This window comes from Cucurbita pepo, chromosome 10 (genome assembly GCF_057944985.1).
Source record: "Cucurbita pepo subsp. pepo isolate OVF chromosome 10, ASM5794498v1, whole genome shotgun sequence".
NCBI classification, from domain to species: Eukaryota; Viridiplantae; Streptophyta; class Magnoliopsida; order Cucurbitales; family Cucurbitaceae; genus Cucurbita; species Cucurbita pepo.
Window position 1 is genome coordinate 2405470 of NC_141807.1, and position 15550 is coordinate 2421019.

The 15550-nt window shown below is 34.2% G+C and overlaps 3 protein-coding genes across 3 annotated transcripts; 1 reads left to right on the top strand and 2 right to left on the bottom strand.

Annotated features, from left to right (window-relative positions):
- Positions 1–1664: 1664 nt before the first annotated feature.
- Positions 1665–2770, bottom strand: LOC111803982 (methylesterase 10). Its single transcript, XM_023688612.2, has 3 exons — positions 2405–2770; positions 2155–2289; positions 1665–2058 (listed from the first exon to the last, which is right to left on the bottom strand). Exons 1-3 carry the CDS (start codon positions 2759–2761, stop codon positions 1729–1731), a joined length of 822 nt encoding a protein of 273 aa, XP_023544380.2. The 5' UTR covers positions 2762–2770; the 3' UTR covers positions 1665–1728.
- Positions 2771–4038: 1268 nt separating this feature from the next.
- Positions 4039–7878, bottom strand: LOC111804543 (meiotically up-regulated protein). The gene is made up of 7 exons (XM_023689391.2): positions 7719–7878; positions 7574–7610; positions 5672–5757; positions 4999–5094; positions 4736–4901; positions 4471–4639; positions 4039–4333 (listed from the first exon to the last, which is right to left on the bottom strand). The coding sequence occupies exons 1-7, from the start codon at positions 7749–7751 to the stop codon at positions 4258–4260; spliced, it is 663 nt and encodes a 220-aa protein (XP_023545159.1). The 5' UTR covers positions 7752–7878; the 3' UTR covers positions 4039–4257.
- A 5265-nt stretch (positions 7879–13143) lies between these two features.
- LOC111804035 (uncharacterized) lies at positions 13144–14473 on the top strand. The gene has a single exon (XM_023688698.2). It carries the CDS (start codon positions 13373–13375, stop codon positions 14324–14326), a length of 954 nt encoding a protein of 317 aa, XP_023544466.2. The 5' UTR covers positions 13144–13372; the 3' UTR covers positions 14327–14473.
- The last annotated feature ends 1077 nt before the right edge of the window (positions 14474–15550 follow it).

The following is a 15550-nucleotide window of genomic DNA, read 5'->3' on the forward strand; positions in this document are numbered from 1 at the left end:
ATAAAAAAAAAGACAAAATTAGAAAAAATATTAAATATTATTTTTTAATAGTTACAAACACGCAGCAGTTCTCCACACGCGTCGCTTTATTTATTATTATTATTATTTTAAAAAACTTAATTTTTAATATAGTCATTCGGTTCGGCCGGTTTGAGCTCTTATTGGGTTCGCCAACTAACTGAGTCGGCCCACATATGGCCTTAAACGGACCGACATTGGTTTGATTTGGGTCGGTTGGCTGGACGTCTCGATTTGGACACGAAAACAAAATAGAGTTACAATAAAGGAAAGGCCAGAAAAGTGAGGTTACCGAGGAGATTGTTCATATTCGAACAAAAATACAAAGCAATCCATTTTACTTATCTTGTTTTTATATTTATTTAATTCCAAGTGTACAAATATGGAGGTGTAAAACCAAGCAAGGAAAATATGAAAATGGTAGCTTGTCTAAAACATAGGACGGCGGGTGGACGGTGTGAGGGACGGAGGCGCTCAAGAACACGGCGGCCGCAATCTTATCCGGGTGAGAACACCGAGGCCGTGACCCACCAAAATCACCTTTTCATCGCCTCCAATAATGGCGCCCATCTCCAGCACCGTGACGTGGTGGCCGGCGGCATCCAAAATTTAATTTTAAATTTAATTTTGTTTCTCATATATGGTTAAGAATGAGATAGAAAATATAATTGGGAAGATGTGTATTATCATTGATATTGATATCCTTTAAATAGGATACGAAAAGTACAAATGAGGAAAATATAAAATAATTAAATACTGAGTATAAAATAAAATATACTCTAAATCTAACCATAAAGGGAGAATATTAAGATATAATATCTAGGATATATTCCATAAATAATATATCTCAACATATATTCTTCAAAAGTTTTATATAATTCTGCATTTTTAGATGATTTTCCAGAAGTATAATAACAAATTCGTTGGTAAAAGATTTTACCCTATTATAATGTGATGACAATTGTATATATATATATATATATATATATATATATATATATATATATATATATTTATTTAGTTATTTATATTGGCGTGAGTGTCTGGTCAATTCTTAAAGTTGCATAGCACCCAAAAGTTTTGTATGTGGCCACTCACATTTTTTTTATTTCTTACTTTTATATATATATATATATATATATATATATATATATATATATATATCTATTTTTTGAGTTTTAATTGAATATTTTAAAAAACAATATAAAAGTTTTTTTTTTTACCATAATCAAGTCGAACCCTAAATTTCAATTTTACCAAATTGGATCATAAATTTAAATAATTATGGTAATTTTTATCTTGTTTATCTACTAATTTTAATTGATGTATTTAAAAATAAGAATAACTTTGCCAAAATTAAGAATATTGAGAAAAAAAAAACTTAGATTTAATATCATTTTTCTCTAAAATTTTATCAACTTCATATTTATTTTATATTAACCTCGGAAGCACTTTTAAAAATATTAAAATAGAGACAATTTTTTTTTTTTTTCCTTAAAAAAAAAGAGCTTTTTGGTAGTGAGTGGGTTGGGTTGGTTGGTCCAATGAATACCTGTCTTCATATCAATTTTGTCTCCACTTTAATTACTATGTGGTAGGTGAGTGCTAAAGTATTATTTATTTACAATTCATTAGAACAATTGAAATGATATTAAATATTTTTGAGAAATTAAAACTTGCAGGCCATCTTTATTTAAGCTGATGGGGGTATTAATTTAATTGAGGGCTGATGAAGGCTTGATGGTCACATTCATTTGTTGAGCTGAAACTCTCACCAATTTGAATCAAATGTTGAAAAAGCTGTGTGGGTTTTGAAAGCATTACCATATGGCCTCCTCCATTGATGCATTTCACAGCTTTTGGTGGGAATTCTTGTATCATCAACCTCTGGAATTCGGTGTTCATTACTTCATCTCCTTCGCACACCACGAAAACCCGATCCACCGACCCGAATTTCGCTTCGGTTAGAATGGATTCCCTTTTCAAATCCTCAAAGAACATCTTGAATGGCCTCATCAACAGTTTCCCCAACTCCAAATCCTAATAATAGATTAATCTATTATTAGCATTATGGCTAAAAATATAATCTTTTTCATACCCAGAAAGGGATTGAGTGGGGAAATTTAGAGAATTCACCTGGTTGGAACAGTCGGCATATAGTTTTTGTGTCGTGAAGTTGTGGCCAAAAACAACAGAATTTGGCATTTCTGGGTCGTCGCCGAATAAAAATTGGCAATCCAACAAATTCTCTGGAGAGAGGGTGTTGAAGAACTGGGTATGAATCAGAAGCCATAATTAAGTAAGATTTTCAGAGAAAAATCCAAACTTTTAAAACGGAAATAAAAAGAAAAATAAAAAAATGAAGGAAATTAATGTTCTGTTTTACTCTTTGTACTAAAGTTGCTGGAGGAGAAAGGAAGTGGGGCATATAAGCAGTGACAAAAACAGCGACAAGAATCCGATGTGGGAAAGCCTCCATGGCCAAAGAGATTATAAGACCGCCGAAGCTATGGCCGACAAGAATCACTTTTTGTTGTTGAGGGAGAGCTTCAATGAAGTCCATCAACGGGTGAGCGTGATGGTGGATAGAGGTCACTTCCTCCAACTTTGTGGGATCGACACCGGCGCCAGTGAGGTCGAGGGCGGTGGCGTGGTGGCCGGCGGAGTGAAGGAGGTTGAGGAGCTTGAACCAGCACCAGGCGCCATGGCCTGCCCCATGAACCAAAACAAAGTGAGGATTCATCCCTGTTTTCTCGAGCTCTTGGATGGCTTCGTTGTTTGTTCTCTCACTCTGCTTTATTTATTGATAAATGGGAGGTGTGTGTGTGTCAGTTTATAACGTATATGTATACCAAAATTGAAATTGAATATCTTAATTTCAAGGCCGGCCTTAATTTTGTCTTTTTTTTTTTTTTTTTTTTTTTTTTAATTTTCTTTTATAGAAATCTCACATATGTTTTGGTTTTACATTTGGAATCCTCCTGATGTGGGGTTGCCCCACCAAACAAAATTTGAATATATTAACCTTTCAATATATAACTTCCCTATTTTCTTCTCAATCCTTCCATATGTAACTTTCTCATTTTTGTTCTCATGTATCAAACTTTTCTAAAGGATCCAACACATTATTCCACCCTCTTCCTAACTACTTCCTAATTTTCTTCTCATACATCCAACTTTTCAAAATGATTGTTACTCCACCTTCTTTCTAAGTGCTTCCTAATTTTCTTTTCATACATCTAACTTTTCAAAACCATCAAACATGTCACCCTCTTTCTAAGCACAAAATTTACTATATTAAATTTAACTGTAAAAATTATTGGAGACTAGTCAAATTATTTAACAAAATATCAAAATTATTCAACAAAGATATTTTCGAAGAACAAGGCAAATTTAGAAAGGGTTGCTGGAGAGCAGTTCATATAGAACAAGGCAAATTTAGAAAGGGTTGCTGATGAACTAGGCAAATTTAGAAAGGGTTGCTGGAGAGCAGTTCATATTTGGGAAATAAACGTGTGTACGCGCAGAAAAAACACGAGGTACTTCGAATTTAAGGAAGAATAAAAAGACAGCCTCACAAAAGTGAAAGCAGGGAGTATAAATTTGAATTTTAAGTTTAATTTAACCTAACTTTTAAATTCATATTTAATAAATTTTTAAAAGATTGATAATCAAGCTTGGCCTTGTTTCAAAACAAAAGGGAGTCACATAGGCGTCAAATAGGCAACAAAGTCAACTTTAATCATTCATAAGTAAAGTTAATTTAATTATAACGATAAACATAAGTTAATTCTGTAAAGTCAGTGTACTACATAAACATTAAATAACATCATTTGTGGGACATTTAAAATATTAAAATATTACAATATTAAATTGACCGAGCTATAATAAACACTACTAGACACGAAATTGAAAGATTAAAAGATTAAAATTTATAAAGTACATGACTGATAAGCACAATCTTATAAAAGTCGAGAGGATCTATGACTGATAAGCACAATCTTATAAAAGTCGAGAGGATCTACAATGATGGTTCTCACTCACTCCATAATCTTATTGTAACTAATCATATGAATATCAAATATGTATATACAGTGATTAGTGTCAATATTCACAATATGACTAAGTAAAAGACAGAGAAAAGGAAGAAGATAAGAGTATTAACATGGATAGTGGATGTGCATATGCATGAAGGATCGATGCCCCAAGTTTCCTGGTGTAGCTCCAGAACTCTGATAATCAGCTCAGCATAGTGGGGTGTCCAGTCTGCAGCATCCGCTTGATCATGTCCATTCCAAATGCAGAATCTGATGAACTGAGCCATCGGCAAACATACCATTAAATAATATGCACTGTATAATCCTGGAGCTTTAAAGCTTTCTTAAATCAGAATATAAATGACAAAGAATTGAGATGCAAAGACATGTCATTAATTTCATTGGTTCAACTCACCTAGGAATTGTTATTTCATAGGGGAAAATCACAACACCACAATCGGGACTTGGTATGGCAGGAACATGATCCTTTTTTTCATTCACAAATTTTATTACTTGAAACAACACCTCGCGAAGAGAAGCTTCCAGTGTTGTCCTGCGAATGCTTCTCTCCTCCAATTCACTCTCTGCACATAAAGGGCAGGTCGGTAGAAACAATTCATCCCTGAGAGACCGGAAGTATTAAAAAGAATAATAATAATAAAAGCAAGAATTAAGAGTACCTTCTGGGTCAACTAGAATTTTCTGTGGGTGAGTCTTGGCAGAATGTATTTTTATGTGTTGTGCCACATGCAAATTGATATACCATTGTTCCCAATAAAAGCGTTCAATTTTGTTAGTGAACCAAGAGGCCTGTTTATTTTTCTCTTGATAAAAGGACAAACATATCTGTTAACAAAAATGGGGAATTAGTTAAAAGCAAGAAATAACCAAACAACATTTACACGAAACTTATGACACTCAAAATTCAACATCGATTTAAAACCTGGCTTTTCTTGTTCGGGTGTTTCTCTACCCAGTTAATGAACTGCTCAATCTTCTCATCTATCTTTTTCTCAACTTCAACATCCCCACATTGCACCTATACAGTAATAAACAGAATTGTACACAAGTCACCAACAAAAAAAAAAAAAAAATGTAGACACTGCAGACCCATTAGACTGGAAGAATCTGGGACTCGATTACATTTGAATACATCAAATTAAGCCTAAGTCAAATGGATGAACGTGAAAGAGTAAAAATAAAATAAAATAAATAATCGGAATGTGGTAAGAGATCACTGCTTTAAGAATAAAGGCATACAGTAGGGGTCGAGGAAGAGCAAGGAAAAAAGGGATCATTTGGCTTGATGATATTAGAGTTATTCTATGGGAGATTTAGTTAGAAAGAAACAGAAGAACCTTCCACAAGATGGATGAACAAGGGAATGTTTGAGATGAAAGAATCATTTTTGTATCCTCCTCTTGGAGTTCTCTTAACAAGAATTATGCACGAAGCTGTCGGGTTGTATGAGACTATATATAAAACATGATGTATGCGCAATTTTCATATTTTACTAACCATCAGAAACTGTAAATAAAAACTGAATAATGACAATACTTCCAAACAGAATAACTAATCAATTAATGTCAAAAAGCTGTCGGGTTGTTGAGACTTACGTAAGTAATATCAAAAAGCTCCAAATCAATGTCTTTGGGCCGAACAAGACCTAAAGCTCGATGAAATACAATTGTGTGTAGTATGCCTGAAGTATTGTCGAACAAGCATTATCATATGATAAACAAACACATTAATAGTTTTTCACACGTAAAAGATTTCTTGAGTTCAACAATAAATATAGCTAAATGCAAACGAAAAAATTATGCTAAGAGGCAATATAATCATGTCACTCAAAAAACAAAGGCACACCAAACATCCACAGAGTATATCAGACATAATAACATGCCAATCTTGGAAAATTAAAAACATTTCTTTTCAACTTCGGCTTAAAAAAGTGAAGGAAAATAGATTCTTCCTAAAAAATCTTAAGGAAACCCAATTCTTCTGTACTGTATTCTATACAATTCTTCCGTACACTGACATGACACCAGAGCTATTATACAACTGTTCTGGGTGAAATCCTGAGTAGAGACATCTAGCCTAATAACACAATGGATAAAACTTGACAACCATCAGGCACCATAGGAAAAATATCAAGAACTCTCAGATCATCAGCTATATGAATAATCAAACTCTCTTCAAAATTTGTACCAGTCAAACTTCAGCAGTAAATCTCCTATGAATTTTGATAATGATGTTTTGATATGAAGCCAATTGGTCAACACAACAATAAAAGGTCATATGTAACAGAAGTTATTGGAGAATAAAATCCAGATCATCCACCGTTCCTTTTAACCAAGATAGCGATGAGTTTCTACCCCCTTTGGAAATGAAAGATATCATTTTTCAAGATAAGGTGATAGACTACGGAGCTCATTGGGAGAAAGTTTACTTAACTCTTGTTGATGCACGTTCTCTAATCTCTTGAGTAAATATAGCCATACTCTAATTAATATCAACCGGAGCGGTTTCTTACAGCTTCCTTGTTTTAAAGGTATTCTCTTTGTTTCCTATTTAAAAGAATCCATGAAAATATATTGAACCAACGAAGTAGAAAGAAATTTCTCCAGGTTATTGGAGGAACCTACAAGCCTCCCCTCCACCTAAGACAAACTAAGTACAACCCTTTTAATGTCCCGTCCTCATTGCCTATGCCCTTTATTCACAACAATGTGCTAGTTTTCGAAACAATACTTTTCATCCACCAATTGAAAAAACAACAAACTCCAAGTTGGAGACACGGAAAAACAGCCCAAAAATCCAAAAAAGGATGCATTGAACTTCAACATCTCCACAATGAACGAAACTCAAAATTAAACAACTAAATTGGAAAATAGAAAACCAACTACCAAACCAAAAACCCAAACTTGCTAGTAACAACTCTCCCCAGCCATTTTAACAGACTCCAACCATCTTCTCTATGGCTCCACCTCGTATACTAATTTAACTCTATTAGCAACCTTCTTCCAGCAGCTTTTGTGATGCCAATAAAGCTTCTGGAACCGGCTCAAATGGCTGAGTGACCTCAACTACATGTCAGTTTTTGCTGAGTGTACTTCGTACTATAAGCAGAAAAAAAGATGAACTAAAGCCTAAACGCTTACTCCTCACTCTCATCTGAGCGGATTAAAACTTTTCCTCAGTTGACTGAGAAATCGAAGCATATTTAATCACGTCATACAAAGCATTATAAATGAAAATGAACACTGGAGCTCTCGGGACACAACATGATAGTATATAAATACGTCTCTATGCCCCAAAACTTTGACACTCATTGGAAAACACTAAACCGAACTAGATCGGATCACACAGAACACAGGTGAACGATTAATTCTATGCAAGCAACTACTCATAATAATATATCGTACAGATTTTCCAACGATGATGTTATAACATTTATAATTTGTTCAGCCAATTTAATTTTCCTTTTTAAGAACAGTAAGCAAACGGCGTAGACTTACAGCGCAGAACTTCGCGTATCTCGAACTGCTCAACTTCCTAAATTGAATAAGCCACAATTAAAATCCATTAACACGACGGCGATGGTGAAAATGAGACACTTAGAATTCAGACACAAAATTACGCGAGGAGAAAAGAAGAGAGTACCAGTTCTTTGAGTTGGCAGACTTCACAATTCATGGCACTGGGATATGGCGAGGTTCCTATCGCAGTCTGATCGCGGAATGGAAACCCTAACTTTCTGAATTACAAAAACTCATCATTTCTGGGCAGAACTCAAGGAGACGCCTTCTATGTCTTTTTAATTTGTCCATATTATATTTAATACAAAAGGAAAATTCAATTTTTTTTGTTATAACAAATTAGTTAAATGACAAGTTCTACAAAATTAATTTTTTATTTTGTGAAAAAAAAAGTCTAATAAAATCTTTTTTTTTTTTTTTTTAATAGAAAACAAAATGGTTACCATGAGTTTTTTTTTTTTTATTAATAAAATAAAATGAAAAACAAAAAACTGAAATGGTTAAAACTTAATTTTTTAATCCCTCTATGGGCCATACAAAATGGGTCAGGTTGTAGTTTAGGCCCAATGGGCCTTTGAAGTGGAAGCTTAATAAAAAGCGCGCTCTAATTAGGGTGTCACATTCAGCCCCTACCACGCCTCGTTCAGAAAAGTTATGGAGCCATGCTCACCCAAATGGGGCTGTAGAGCCAGAGATTCTGAGCATGGGGCGTCATGGCGTGTCAATGCAGGGGCCATGGGGTTGTCAAATGTCAAGAAAAGGCGCTGCCCTGATATGGGTGGGTGTTTTCAAGCTTCATGAAGGAGTTTTGAGAGAGAAGCAGACCGGTTGCTTGCACATGGCACCATTTTCATCTCGAGTGTACTTGGCTTAGCCATGGCTGGGTAGCCATCGGGTATGCGTATAATTAACATGAACGTTTGTTTGTGAAAGTACGTGCCACTCTGAAGTAGTTCTCGGGTGGTTGATGGAGTTTGAAGGGTGTTCGTTATAGGGGCCTGCCATTGTACCGCGGGCTTTCGGTCATGCAGCCGTCAGCCTTCTGGTGTACTAGACGAGAGCCACAGACATTAACACAATAATTTGTTTTCTAGGTTACATCAACTTCCAAAATTTTGGTTTCTTTTAAAACAACTTTTTTTAGGCTTTTGCTGTTCAAATCATAAGCCTTATTTCATTCAATAACATTTTCTTAATCTTAATCCCTTATTTTGCTTATGTTTAGACTTATTCACCTAAACAAGATTATAATGACTATAACGGTGAATAACGTATTTACTTAGAATATCCTATTCTATCTAAACTTTTTTGAATTGATGGGCTGGAATGTATCACTCTAATTAGGCGTTAAAAGAGAATTAAAGCATCCTACTTCACTATAAAGGTCATACTAAGTTCCTTCTCTTTTTCGGCTTAAGATGGGTACTTCTGCCTCTGCCCTAGTAGCTTCCTCTCTTGCATCCATTGATGAATCAAATTCTTGAAAGTTCGGGTATAATTAAAACCAATTTCTTAATTCAAGAATATTTTTTATTATTAACTTCAATTATGATATTTATACGGAATATTTTATTTTGATCCATAATTTAAAGAAAAAACAAAATTTAATTTGAAGCTCGAAGAACTGAATGGAATCCAAGACATAGGTTCAAGACAAGAAGAAGGATCCTTCTTGTTTCACCTCACTGTTGCCAATAAAATAGTTTCATTTCAGTGTGGTTTTTTTTTTTTTTTTTTTTTTTGTCTTTCTTTTCTTTCTCTGTCCCTTTTAAGTCTTGTTATTTTGTTACCACAAGAATTAAAATATTTTATTTAATTTTATAGGAAAAAGAAACAGAAATATGAAGTTATAATGTCATTATCCAAAAATAACAACAATTTAGCTTAAATGTGAAACAACATTGTAATCATTACACACGAAATTAATGTAATCAACATAGTTTTTCCTTTTTCTAATAATAATAATAATAATAATAATAACAAAGAAAATATTATTTAATTAATTAAAAAAGGCCCCAGGTGAATGGGCAATGGATTTTCTTGGTACAGTGGGATTTAATAAGACAATGTGGAGGTGGGGACTGTGGTTGGATTCCTTTTGTTGTTGATATGATTGGGTGCCTGCCTGTCTCTTCCCCTTTTTTTTAAATAAAATAATAATAAATAAATTTATTAATTCTTTTTTACGTTTTCAATGCCAATATTTGACTCCTCATTTCGGGATAATGTTTTATTTCCATTATTATGTCATGAATTTATATTTATGTCCCCCATCTCTCTTCAATCTCCAATTCATTACGTACACAAATTATATAAAAAGAAGGGTTCTTTTACGTCACCAAATCAAAAGAAAAAAATATATTAAAAAATAAAAATAAAAATTGGTTCAAATGTGTGGTTGTCTTTGGAGTTATTTCTTCTCCAATTTTCAACGTTATTAATCATTTGTATATCATATACAAATCAAGTCAAAAATAGCGATAATTTGGTCGATACTACTTTTGAAAATAGTGATAAGTCTTTTGATATTAAAAATCTTACATTGTTGACTGTGCTACTCGAGACGAAAATTCAAATAAATAATTAATCACATGATGCTGGATTTTGAATCTTAAGATGTTTTATTTTATTCATGTATTGGAAAATCACTAAAATTCTTCTTAGCCAATCAGGAAATGTAGTAATTAATTATCTATCCTGACATGATATTGTCCACTTTAAGTATTCAGAGAATAATAATGTTTGTAAATAGTTGATATGAAAAGAAAAAAAGGAAAGGAAAGGAAAGAGGGAGGAGGGGGCAGGGCACATGCAAAAGCTTATTGGTTTGGAGAGGGAAGACATGATAGATGTATGGGTGGTGGTGCAAGGACGATTCTTTCCATTTCCCAGCTTTTGTCACCTTTGGACATATCCTCTAAATCTTCCTATACCCATTATTATTATTATTATTATTATTATTATTATTATTATTATTATTATTATTATTATTATTATTATTATTATTATTTTGAAAAAAGTGAGGTTGGTTTGAATAATGAAAAAAGAAATTACAAAAATTAGACAAGGGAATTGGAGGCAAATTGAAAGGGGGTCGGGAATGTTGAAAAATAATAATTATTAGATCATGAGTTTATAATCAAGGAATACTATCTCTATTGGTATGAGAGAGAAAGACCAAACCAAAGCCACGGGAGTTTGAATTCAAAGTTGAGATTGACGAGAGTTTCAATTAATTGAAAAGGGGTCATGGTGATGTATGAGTGGGCGACACATGAAGGGGTCCATATTCTATATGTTGGATTCCATCGCATCCCATGCCATGCATTCTTGTCATGTCATTTCATATACCACACTCACCAACTTTACTATTATTAACCTTTCATTTCTCCTTCATCTATCACTTTATTATCCACAAATCTTCTGTTTTTTTCTTTAGTTATTACTTATAATCTCAACCGTAAGAAAATTATAACACTAACAAATAATGGAAAAATTATTTGTAAATTGAGGTTTGATAGAGAAATAGAATCTATGCATTGGAGCTTCACTACCGGTTCTTGTCTCACCTATTGAAACATTTTAAAGCATTATCATAAGAGACAACAAAACATAGTTTACCCTAAAATCAAGGGGGCAAAAGTTGATGATAATTTAAAATTTTTCGCTATTAGCCAATTATAAATTTGAGTCGTCGTAATTGATAGATATATTAAATTAAGAGGAGATAAAATATGATATTAATTATTGATATAAAAAAAAAAAATATGTGGATGTGGGTCCATATTGGTTAGTAATTAGGAGGGAAATTGAAAGGGAAGAGGGGAAATGGATGGAATGATAATAGAGTTGAAAGAGAAGAGAAAATAGAAGAGGGGAAGAATTTTCAGAAAGATTCGGTAAATGGAATTGGAAAAGAATCTTTAAAGAATTTGGAAAATGAAAGGGAGTGAGAGGAGAGAAGGTGATTGAAGGAAGGGCGCCCGAGGATCGAGGGAGCGACCTGGGCCCACCCAGACTGCCCCTAACTGACCACAAGGACTGCCCGACACCGATCGCTGACTCACAAATTCAGAGTATCCAAACCTCTCGTCGTTTTCTATTTCCACTGCCCGTAATGACGGGCAGGGAGGGGGTACCCTCTGATTTTAACTCTCCCTCTCCGGACGGCACGCGCGCTCAGCTACCTCACTCAACTTCCTTCCCTCCACTATTTACCATTTACATTTTAAATAAATAAATAAATAAATCTACTCATTGCCCTAATTTTTACTCTTCAATCCACACCATTTATTTATAAAATATATATATTTTTTTAATTAATTAAGACATAATGGATAATTAAAAAAACATTAAAATAATTGTCGTGTAACTTAAGGGATAAGATTTGAACTTTGATACCATTATCGATCAACACTTTTTTTTTTTTTTAAGATTATTTTAAATTAAAAGATTATCCACTAATTAAAAACTATAAATAAGTGATTAATGTTGGGAAACAAAGATTTTCATGAAATTTTTAAAAAAATGGTAAGATAAGAGTAAAAAGACAGATGATGTGTCGCATTCTATGTGTGTCCTAAGTATGAGTAGTCAATGTCAGCTACAACACAACAGCCACCATCATCTTTTATTTTTTTATAACTGTACTCTAATTCCTTTCTTTATTATAGTTACTAAATTTCTTTAATATTTTTCAATATTTATGTAACCACTTAAGTCTAGATACTATATGTTTTAGTCGGTTGCATATTATCGTCAGTTTTATAGTTTTAAACGCTTCTACTAGTAAGAGGTTTTCATATTCTTATATGGAATGTTTCGTTTACCTCTTTAGTCAATGTGGGATCTCACAATCTACTTCCTTAGGGTCAAACGTCTTCGATGGGTTTAACTCTGATACTATTTGTAACAATCCAAGTCCATTTGACTCGTTACATATCACCGTGCTCAACTTTAATAAAAATACTGAATCTTTTCCAAACCCATTTTCTTAAATTTCTTTAATTACCGAGCAAACTCGTGCCCTTAAACAAAGATTTAAATTCTTTAATAATAACATAAAAAGCATAAAACTGAAATCCCACTACAAAAACAATGATGCTGCCAAAAGAAAAATCTAGCACTGACCAGTGAAATAAATATGTTTTTTTTTTTTTTTATATATAAAATAAATTGTTTAATTAGTTGAACACACGTGTAAATGAATTTGATGAGAAGAGGATTAAAGTGGATGAAATTGCAGGTCAGACGATGAGTACCCATAGCATGCAGCTGGTGGTTGCTTTTAGGTGCAAGGAGGCCGAACTGGATGCCCTCTCCAGAGGGTATGATGCCTTTAATCTGTGGGGTCGTACCTCCCACCTTTACCCATATTTCCAATATCCTCACATACTTTTATACCATAACCTTTCACATTATTCAAGTTTCTTTAAACTCACTCCAATCCATTGATTCAATGCAAATTAAGGGTATGACCCAGCAGCTGAGCATCAACCACTAGAACCCTAAAAACTGTTCCTGTCTTTCCTTTTCTTTCTATATAATATCCTATATATCTCACTCTTTATCCTCTTTCCACTCCCAAAATCTCTCCATTTCTTCTCTCTTCTCTCTCTCACTCAAAAACATTGATCCAACAAAACCCACTTTCTTTATCTTTTTTCCACTAACTAAAAAGACCCATTTCCATTTTCTCTTGCCTTTTCTTTTCTTTTGATTTTGGATTGTTCTGAAATCCAAAAGAAAAAAAAAAAAACCAAAAAAAAAAAAGATACAATGATCCAAGAACTATTTGGTGTTTCAGGGCTTTTAGCTGCAGCTGGAGACACCAAAATCTCCACCACTAATGCTTCTTCTTCTTCTTCCCCTTCTACTTCCCTCTCTGCCGTCGCCGCCACCACGTCAGCAACCTCCTCAAATTCTGAAGCTCAAAACTTGCGGTGCCCCAGATGCGATTCTGCAAACACCAAATTTTGTTACTACAACAACTACAATCTCACTCAACCTCGCCATTTCTGTAAGACATGTCGTCGTTATTGGACTAAAGGTGGGGCCCTTAGGAATGTTCCCATTGGTGGTGGGTGTCGGAAGAACAAGAGCGCGGCTGTGGTCGGGAAATCAGCGGCTGGAAAGATGAAAACTTTGTCGTCTGAGATATTGGGCCGGGTCGGATTCGGAACTGGGTCGGCGTTGGATCATGAAATAATGTCGCCCACGCAAATTCTGTGGGGTTCGCCGCAGAATTCTCACCTTTTGTCTATTTTGAGATCCGCCACCCAAAACCAAAACCCTAACCCTAATAACCTCGTCGGTTCCCACGTCATCAACGACCCACCGGCGACGGCAGCTGCCACTGCCACGGCGACGCCGTTTCATGCTAGGACGATGGGTTTCGATCCGGCCACTCATATTTCTTCTCTGGGGCTCTGCAGCTCTTACTGGAGGAAAAATCAGAGCCAAGTTCATCCCCAACAAAATGGGATCCCCCACGGCGGTGGAGATCAGGTCCAGGGCGGCGCCGGTGGGATCCAGGAGCTGTATCAAAAGCTTAAGTCTTCATCGAGCAATTATTTCAGCAACGGGCAGCAGGGATCGGTGGGAGTAACGAATGGGGGTACGGCAGCGATGTTGGAGGCAGCTCCGGTGGGCGGCGGCGAAACAACAGGTTACTGGAATCCAGCCTTTTCTTGGTCAGATGTTCATGCTAGTGCTAATGAAGCATATCCTTGAACTAAAAAAAGGAACAAAAAAAAAAGGGAGTGTGTTTTATTTTCCCCTAATTTGGCTATTTGTGTTTTCCATATTAGGATTTATTTTTGTGTGTGTTTTTGTGCTTGGGTTTGTGGTGTATCAAATGAATGCCTTATTTAGCATCAATGTTTAAATTAAATTAACTTCATCCAATTAAGATTTAATCAAACCATCTTTTTATGCATTTCATATTATATTCAAGATTTTTCTTTTTTTTAAATTAAATTTGAAACCCAATAAAGTTTCCATTCAACATTCAAATTCTTCTTTGCTTTTTACTTGTACTACTTTTATGGAGAAAAGAACAGAAAAAAGCTCACATATTTTCCCCCATGAACATGAACACATGGACCTCTAGTTCAACATAATTAGAGTATATTACATTTAATAAAAATACGCATATAGGTAGAAAAAATACCCGTATAAAAAGTCGTGTAAAAGAAAAGATTGTTGACAATATTAGAACTTCAAGCACATGTAAAGGCTTGGACCCATAAGATACCCAACAAATTAGGCATCTAAACTCTTGTGATTTTGTTTTTTTGTTTCTATAAAAGGCTTGATATCAGTGGAGAAGTATTCTTGAGTTACTTATAAACTCATGATCATGCTCTTAATTTACTAATATGAGACTCTCATCCAACAATCTTCCTAGCCTCGGTGATTATAAGTTCCACCTCTAAGAGATGAATGCAAAAAATCAGTCTCCCAATCGATATGAACATTATTTCAACATACCTTAAAGTTTTGACTTGCTCAACGCCTACAAAGAGGTAAGCTGGAATTTGCGATCGGTTTGAGTAGAATTGTATTGATGCAATTAGTTCAATGGAACTCGATCTAAGGCGTCTAGAATTGACCATAAATTAAATTTTCTAACAAATCAGAACTTGGAGCTGAAGTTACAAGATTGAGCAGATAATACCGGACATAATGACGTGAGACTGCATACGTAGGTTTGGAAGACTAATACTTGTTGAAGTTTTCCTTGGTTTTAAAATAAAATAAAATAAAATAAAACTAATCATTATTATTATTATTTTAAAAAAGAAGAATCTAGAACCCATGATTCCGTCATTACTACCTGGTCATGATTTTAGATTTTTTTTTTTAAAAAATAAATAATAATAATAATAACAACAACCACCAATAAGTTTAGTTTTTTTTTTTTGAATAATAATTATTTTTCTTTTTTCTGTTTAT